Source organism: Oncorhynchus tshawytscha, linkage group LG01 (genome assembly GCF_018296145.1).
Source record: "Oncorhynchus tshawytscha isolate Ot180627B linkage group LG01, Otsh_v2.0, whole genome shotgun sequence".
Lineage (NCBI taxonomy): Eukaryota > Metazoa > Chordata > Actinopteri > Salmoniformes > Salmonidae > Oncorhynchus > Oncorhynchus tshawytscha.
Window position 1 is genome coordinate 77,744,198 of NC_056429.1, and position 8,948 is coordinate 77,753,145.

At 44.8% G+C, this 8,948-nt stretch overlaps 1 protein-coding gene across 1 annotated transcript; it reads left to right on the forward strand.

The window, feature by feature from the left end:
- Positions 1–6,192: 6,192 nt before the first annotated feature.
- LOC112253233 (transmembrane protein 100-like) lies at positions 6,193–8,414 on the forward strand. Its single transcript, XM_024425283.2, has 2 exons — positions 6,193–6,292; positions 6,574–8,414. The coding sequence occupies exon 2, from the start codon at positions 6,696–6,698 to the stop codon at positions 7,104–7,106; it is 411 nt and encodes a 136-aa protein (XP_024281051.1). The 5' UTR covers positions 6,193–6,292; positions 6,574–6,695; the 3' UTR covers positions 7,107–8,414.
- Positions 8,415–8,948: the final 534 nt, after the last annotated feature.

The following is an 8,948-nucleotide window of genomic DNA, read 5'->3' on the forward strand; positions in this document are numbered from 1 at the left end:
CTATGTAAGGTTCCACAGTTGACAATACATGTTAGAGCAAACACCAAATCATGAGGTCGAAAGGAACTGTCCGTAGAGCTCTGAGATGGGGATTGTGTCGAGACACAGATCGGTCGAAGGGTACCAAAACATTTCTGCAGCATTGAAGGTACCCAAGAACACAGTGGCCTTCATAATTCTTAAATGGAAGAAGTTTGGAACCACCAAGACCTTTCCAAGAGCTGGCCACGGATCATGGAGGTGATCAAGAACCCGATCGTCACTCTGAACGAGCTCCAGAGTTCATCTGTGGAGATGGGAGAGCCACTCCACCATTTAGGCCTTTATGTTTGAGTGGTCAGACAGAAGCCACTCCCCAGTAAAGGCACACAGAGTTTGCCAAAGGCACCTAAAGGACTCTCAGACCATGAGAAGAATGGGAGAAACGACCCAAATACAGGTGTGCCAAGCTTGTAGAGTATGGTGGCAAAATTGCATGATTATGTTATAATACTTTTATTGCATCATGGTTGTTTTATTCAACAGAATAGAGAATTTTGTTAACTATTGTGTGTGTGTTCTACTGAGGATGGGCCTCTGGGAGATAACACTGACAAGAGATTTACGATGTCATTTGGGTGATACAACCTAAAGAGCATTCCAGAGTATGAGGTAATGTTTCTGTTCTATGGTACCAGAGAGAGATGGTTCCAGTTTGGTGTCGGAGGGGCAGACACTGGTCTATACAATGAAAACTATTGACACAGAAGACACTGTCTGCTATGTATTATAGGTATCTTTCATACAAATCTTAACCTTGTGACCCATTCTATGTATCTGTTGTTCGTTATGTAGGTTGAAAGGGGTATATCTTGGCTATAAAATACCTTTGTACTTTTGTCTCGTCGCTTTTCAACGGATCATCAGAAACGGTGATTCGTCGACAAGCCATTGCTATTGCAAAGCTCTCACTATTAAGATTTAGTTTAAGTATAACTCTGACTTGTGTGATAAGTTTGTCTCTCCTCATTTGATAGTAAAAAAAAAATGAACCACCAGAGTCATACCTAAGAAGACTTGATGCTGTAATCACTGCCAAAGGTGCTTCAACAAAGTACTAAGTAAAGGACCTGAATACTTATGTAAATGTGATATTTCATTTTTAATTTTTTATTAAAAAAAAAAAAAGTTGACTGTGCCTTTAAACAGCTTGGAAATTCCAGAAAATGATGTCATGGCTTTTGAAGTTTCTGATAGGCTAGTTGACATAATTTGAGTCAATTGGAGGTGTACCTGTGGATGTATTTCAAAGCCTACCTTCAAACTCAGTGCCTCTTTGCTTGACATCATGGGAAAATCAAACGAAATCAGCCAAGACTTAAGAAAAAAAACATTTTAGACCTTCACAAGTCTGGTTCATCCTTGGGAGCAATTTCCAAACACCTGAAGGTACCACATTCATCTGTACAAACAATAGTGCGCAAGTATAAATGCCATGGGACCACACAGCCGTCATACCGCTCAGGAAGGAGACGCGTTCTGTCTCCTAGAGATGAACGTACTTTGGTGCGGAAAGAGCAAAGGACCTTGTGAAGATGTTGGAGGAAACAGGTACAAAAGTATCTATATCCACAGTAAAACGAGTCCTATATCGACATAACCTGAAAAGCCGCTGAGCAAGGAAGAAGCCACTGCTCCAAAACCTCCATAAAAAAAGCCAGACTACGGTTTGCAACTGCACATTGGGACAAAGATTGTACTTTTTGGAGAAATATCCTATGGTCTGAAATAAAAATAGAACTGTTTGGCCATAATGACCATCGTTATGTTTGGAGGAAAAAGGGGAGGCTTGCAAGCCGAAGAACACCATCCCAACCGTGAAGCACGGAGATGGCAGCATCATGTTGTGGGGGTGCTTTGCTGCAGGAGGGACTGGTGCACTTCACAAAATAGATGGCATCCTGAGGAAAAAGTTATGTAGATATGTTGAAGCAACATCTAAGGAGAGTAGCATCAGGTCTGAACATTCTCCATTTATAGACCATTTGTCTTACTGTGGACTGATACACATCAAGGCTTTTAGAGATACTTTTGTAACCTTTCCCAGCTTTATGCAAGTCAGCAATTCTTAGCTTTAAGAGAAGTCAATTGCCTAGGGGTTCAAATACTTTTTCCAACTTACAAATCAAATCGAAGTTTATTTGTCACGTGCGCCGAATACAACAGGCATTACAGTGAAATGCTTGGTTACAGGCTCTAACCAATTGTGCGAAAAAAAGGTATGTGTGTGTGTGTGTGTAGGTAAGTAAAGAAATAAAACAACAGTAAAAAGACATTTGAAAACAGTAGCAAGGCTATGTACAGACACCTGTTGGTCAGGCTTATTGAGGTAGTATGTACATGTAGGTATTGTTAAAGTGACTGTGCATATATGATGAACAGAGAGTAGCAGTAGCGCAAAAAGAGGGGTTGGCGGGTAGTGGGACACAATGCAGATAGTCCGGTTAGCCAATTTGCGGGAGCACTGGTTGGTCAGCCCAATTGAGGTAGTATGTACATGAATATATAGTGTGGCAAACCTCTTCAAGGTTAGGAGCGTTTGTCACAAATTAAGTGGTAAACTGTCACCAAATCACCCAAGAATGAGAGTTCTTTCGAACAGGACAGTACCTGTGTGTTTGTTTCTCCGTCCTGGTCCACCCAGGCCGTAGGCGAGGTCAAGGATAGCAGGGTTCGGTACACGAATCGTGTTCTCGGTAGGTCCAGGTCCAAACGCCAACAGGTAAGTCCAAAACAATCCAGCTCATACACGGTAAATCCAGCCAATCTCTATTGTCTCTTTCTCTATTGTTCATAGATCCTTCCAGGACTCTCTCTCTCTCTTCCTGGTTTTTCTTGACCCTTTATCTGTGGGTCGGCTCCACCTTCTGAGGGTTCCCCTTGCTTCTGGGACTTGTAGTTTTGGCGGTTGGCCATTTTGTGATCTGTAGTTCTGACAGGGGTGGCCATTTTAGTGATCGGGCAGAGACCGTTTATTAGTTCTGCTCTCACATATCTGCCATTTATCATTCAACCCCCTTCTTTGCCACAATAGGTAAAGTGACTATGCATATATGATAAACAGAGAGTAGCAGCAGCGTAAAAGAGGGGTTGGGGGGTAGTGGGACACTTATGGCTTGGAGGTAAAAACTGTTGAGAAGCCTTTTTGTCCTAGACTTGGCACTCCGGTACCGCTTGACATGCGGTAGTAGAGAGAACAGTCTATGACTGGGGTGGCTGGGGCCTTTGACAATTGTTATGGCCTTCCTCTGACACCACCTGGTGTAGAGGTCCTGGATGGCAGGCAGCTTTGCCCCAGTGATGTACTGGGCATTACGCACTACCCTCTGAAGTGCCTTGCGGTCGGAGGCTGAGCAATTGACATACCAACCAGTGCTGCAACCAGGTAGGTTGCTCTCCATGTTGCAGCTGTAGAACCTTTTGAGGATCTCAGGACCCATGCCAAATATTTTTAGTTTCCTGAGTGGGAATAGGCTTTGTCGTGCCCTCTTTACCACTGTCTTGGTGTGTTTGGAACATTCTAGTTTGTTGTTGATGTGGACCCCAAGGAACTTGAAGCTCTCAACCTGCTCCGCTACAGCCCCATCGGTGAGAATGGGGGCATGCTCAGTGCTCCTTTTCCTGTAGTCCACAATCATCTCCTTAGTCTTGGTTACGTTGAGGGATAGGTTGTTATTCTGGCACCACCCGGCCAGGTCTCTGACCTCCTCCTTATAGACTGTCTCATCGTTGTCAGTGAGTGTTTAAATTCTGTAATCAATATAGACAAGAAAATACAATAATTAGTGGTATTTGTTTTAGCACACTATGTTTGTCTATTGTTGTGACTTAGATGAAGACCAGATCAAATTTGATGACCAATTTATCAGAAATCCAGGTAATTCCAAAGGGTTCACATACTTTTTCTTTCCACTATATATACTGTATTCTCTTCTACTGTATTTAGTCTATGCCACTCTGACAATGCTCATCCTAATATTTATATATCCCTTAATTCCATTATTTTACTTTTAGGTTTGTGTGTATTGTGTGTATTGTTGTGAATTGTATAATATTGCTGCACTGTTGGAGCTAAAAACACAAGCATTTCGCTACACCCGCAATAACATCTGCTAAACATGTGTATGTGACCAATAAAATCTGATTTGAACCTGTACACCACACACACACATGAACACACACACACATGCGGTAAGGTCAGGTTAGCCCCTCGGGTGGTCTGTCACATAGTCAAGTGTGCTCCCTCTCTGGCCCCTAGGTCACCAGGCTGTTTGTTATGGTGCACACCTGTCACCATCGTTACGTGCATTTGCGCATAATGACACTCACCTGGACTCTATCACCTCCATGATTTCCTACCCTTTCTATGTCCCTCCCTTTGGTTTCTTCCCCAGTTGTCATTGTTTCTGTTTCAGTTTCATGTCTGTGCGTTGTTTTTGTTTCTTGTTTTGTATTATGTTTTCATTTATTTATTAAATTATTCACTCCCTCAACTTGCCTCCCGACTCCCAGCGCACACGTTGTAGAATGATGATTCAACAAAGGGAAGTATCAGGGAGTGTTTTTAATTTTTTGTGTGTGTTGGAGGTGATGTTCTGTCTGGGGGTTGGAGCCGGAGCTACCTGGGAGGTCTCAGCCAGTTTGTCAGATTCCCATGCCTTGGCGGGTTCGACGGGTTCCCCTGCCTCAGCTGGCTCAAGGGGTTTCCATACCGCAGCTGGCTCGACAAGCTCCCATGCCTCAGCTGGGTGAACAGGTTCCTGTGCCTCGACCGAGGCCAGCGGGGTGGTCTTAGCCGGCTCATCAGGCTCTCACTCCTCAGCCGGTTTGTCAGGTTTCTGCACCTCAGCGGAGGCGACTGGTACTGTCGCGCATGCTCTCTCTCCGACGCTCTAGGTCGCCATGCTCCCACGCCTCAGTTGGATCAACAGGTTCACGCGCCTTAGCAGAGGTGACCGGTCAGCTCCTGATCCCCGGGATCGTCATCTTGGTCATCTTGGTACTGTCAGGTGTGCTCCCTCTCCGGCCTCTAGGTCACCAGGCTGCTCGTTATGGAGCACACCTGTCACCATCGTTGCGCGCATCTGCGCATAATGACACTCACCTGGAGTGTCATTATCCATCACCTCCTTGATTACCTGCCCTTTATTTGTCACTCCCTTTGGTTTCTTCCAGCGTTGTTCGTGTTTCTTGTTTTGTATTATCTTTTCATTTATTTATAAAAAATTTCACTCGCTGAACTTGCTTCCCGACTCCTAGCACACACATTACACACATTCACAGGCTCGAATCTCACCTCTTTATTGTCTGTGAGGAGAAAGAAAACCTGAGTGGCTGGGTGACGCGAAGCTCTGAATGGGAACTTGTGAGTAGATTGCCATGAAGATACAGTGGATTTGTTACAGTGTGTGAACAGAAGGAGGGAGACACTGAGGATACAGTCTGAGCGAGATGGTTATGTTCATGATCTATAAAGCTTATACTAGACAGAGTACTGAGTGCTGTGTGCTCTTGCGCACACAGCACATACACTCGTACACACAGCCGGCATCCTTCTACTCCCCACATGCACATGCAGACAAATTGATTGGTAGTTTTGGGTAAATTAAATGGGATAGTAGATAGAGGAACCTCTATCTCTATCTCCTATCCAGAAAATCGGACGGTCCTTATTCATGAATCCTGCTTGTTGGGCTATTTATATCGAGGGGTAGCGAGAGTGTGTGTGTTCATGCATGTGTGTGTGCGTGCGTGAAAGCGTGTGTGTTTAAATCTAAGTTGATTTGTTTTACTGTGTTACTGCCTGCTTACGTCAGATTAAATGGCTTTGCATCATAAAGGTAATTGAGGTGTAGATTATTTGAAACAACATTATGGTTAGATGGTATCATCGCTAAGCCTGGGCTGCTTTACTATTTTCCATCAACGCACACACATACATGGATCAATCAGAGTAGAAGCGATAAAGAGGAGATGGAACAGTTAACTATCTCCCATCGTCCCCCTACTTCCCAACCGCACCCCTCCGCGTCCCTCTGCTTCCCTCTTGTCTTTGACGTCACTGTGCTTGGGCAGCCAATCAGGTTCCTGAGTCACACCAACCACCTCTCCTTCGCCCCTCCTCCTCCTCTCTGTCTCTTTAAACCTCAAAGGCTGTGGAAACACAACACACAATGTGCTGCCGCCACTGGGAGGGCGGACGGATGCAATGCAGAACACACACCACACCACGCACCAAACACATCGAGACAGAGTAAGTGGATCCTCTTGCAGAGAGACTGCATACGAAGCCAGAGCTCATATCTCTTTCTCTCTCTCCCTTTCTCTTTCTGTCTGAATCTGTTTTTGTTTGTCTCTTTGTTTTCTCTGTGTCTGACTTCATCAGTCTCTCTCCCCATCTCCATCTCTTTTTATTTCTCTGGATAACTTCTCCATTTCCCCCTTCACTCTCTGTCTCCCTTCTGCCTCTCTGTCTTTCTCCATATATCTCAGTGTCTCCCTCCTGATCTCTTCTCCCTGTCTTTCACCCTCCAGGCACAAGCTGTCTCCTGACGACAACAACAGAGAACGCAGCAGCCCCTGTAGTAACAGAAAGAAGAGATCCACCAGAAGAACCCCTCTCACTCCTCTCCTCTCCCTAGGACCGCAGCTCTGAAATGGGCTGCTCCTCGGGACGCCAACCCCCGGCCCTGGTGCTTCAACCAGACCTGGACTGTGGCAGCAGCATACCTCCGGAGTCTCCCCATAGAGGGGACCTGGTCCAACCCCCAGAGTCTCTCTCCACACTAGAACGACTAGCCCAGGCCACTGGCGGCACGGAGAAGTCTTGGTACCGCTGTGTGTTCCCATTTGGGGTGATCTCCCTGGTGATTGGTGTGGCGGGGACAGGGGTCACCTTCATGTATAACACGCCAGACCTGCACCAGACCAAAGTGGTGTCCATGGTGTTGCTGGTGGTTGGGATGGTCATGCTGTTGATGGCGGCAGTCTGCTGGAGGGACCACAGGCTGAAGAGAAGGAAGAAGAAGGAGGGAGGGTTCTTCTGCTCTGAACAGGGCACCTTGTGAGGTTTGGAGGAGGAAGAGAGATGTATGGAACAGAGACACAGACAGATGAAAGGATGGATGGATGGAAAGGTTGAAAATCTGTGAGGTCTCAACCTGCCACATGCTTCAGCGAGACGCTAGATTTCAGGGTGGTGGAGAGGGTTGAGAGTTCCTATATCTTCTTTCTCTTGTTTGGAAATATAACCTCCTCCTTCTTTACTTTTTTACCAGGCCCCATGTCTCTGAGGAGGTTTACTTTGTTTTTCACTATGTGGAGGAGGGAGGGCGGTGTTTTCAGGGTTTCAAGTTCAGAGAGTTCTGTCAACGGTTAACCGTAGACCCTGATAACCTACTGTAGCAGTAAGATGTCCCATCAGAACGATGAAATCAGACTTTGGGTGTGTACCAAATGACACCATATTCCCTACATAGTGTATACCCTATTCCCTACATTGTGCATAGTGTAGGGAATTGGATGCCATTTTGGCCCAGCATTTGTGTCCACACTTTTCATTCATAGTGATTTACGAATTTCTGCTTTCCCCTTCAGTTGACTTCGCAGTTTCCTAAAAATGAGGACATCACTGGATCTGCCACAGAATGGGCTGAGATGTTACATTTTTACCAGTGGTTCTTTTTCCTGCCGTGTCAGTAATAAATTGTGATGAATTGACTTGCGTGTGTGTGTAACCGATGTAAAATGGCTAGCTAGTTAGCGGTGGTGCGCGCTAATAGCGTTTCAATCGGTGACTTCACTTGCTCTGAGACCTTGAAGTAGTGGTTCCCCTTGCTCTGCAAGGGCCGCGGCTTTTGTGGAGCGATGGGTAACGATGCTTCGTGGGTGTCAGTTGTCTATGGGGACGGATGAAAGTTAAATTGTTACATGTGCACCTCGAAGTAGTATGAATTTATAGTTGAAGGTTTCAGATAATGACATCACCCTGCGACAAGACTGCTGTAAGTTTGTCAACTTGGCATTCGTCTGTATGATATTACATGTAGGTTTGGTGCGCTCTTAGATATGCAGAGGTTTATGGACTGATACGTCATTTGGATGGCATTCATATCACAAATCACATATCACTACCTGACCTGGGTCAAATATAATATGTCAAATACAAGCTGCGCTTGATTTAGTATTGTTACGTTCGTCGTAATAATGGTCAGACCAAAACGCAGTGCGATATGAGTTCCACATACTTTATTATTAGTGAAACTTAACTAAACAATAAACACACAAACTGTGTGACTACAGAGGTGCAATGTGCACTAACTCCAAACAATATCCCATAATACACAGGTGGAAAAATGCTACTTAAGTATGATCCCCAATTAGAGAAAACGATAGCCAGCTGCCTTGGGAATCATACCAAAACACCAACATAGAAAAAACAAACTAGAACCCCACATAGAAAATATAAACTAGACTAAACCCCTAGTCACGCCCTGACCTACTCTACCATAGAAAAAAAAAGGCTTTCCACAGTCAGGACGTGACAGTACCCCCAAAGGTGCGGACTCCGACCGCAAAACCTGAAACAAAGAGAAGGGGTTGGGGGGGGGTCTAGTGTCGGTGGCGGAATATTCACAAAAGTGGAAACTCCAAGCTAAATCAAGTGATCCTCAAATACTTTCTAATATTTTGAAGTATTTGAAGTAATGTATTTGCCGCAGGTCTGATCACTATTGTGTCTTACCACGTAAGTTACCACGTTTTGCAATCAATGTACCTCTTTAAATGAATGTATATTAATGTCTATATATAAAGATTGTGTACAGTATAGTTTATTGGGAGATGTTAATTTGTACTTTTTTTGTATTTGAGATTTCCTGTTTAAATTATTCAACTAGAGAATTTTTTTA

Coding starts and splice junctions, on each gene's coding strand:
- LOC112253233 (XM_024425283.2), top strand. CDS start 6,696: ATGGGCTGCTCCTCGGGACGCCAACCCCCGGCCCTGGTGCTTCAACCA.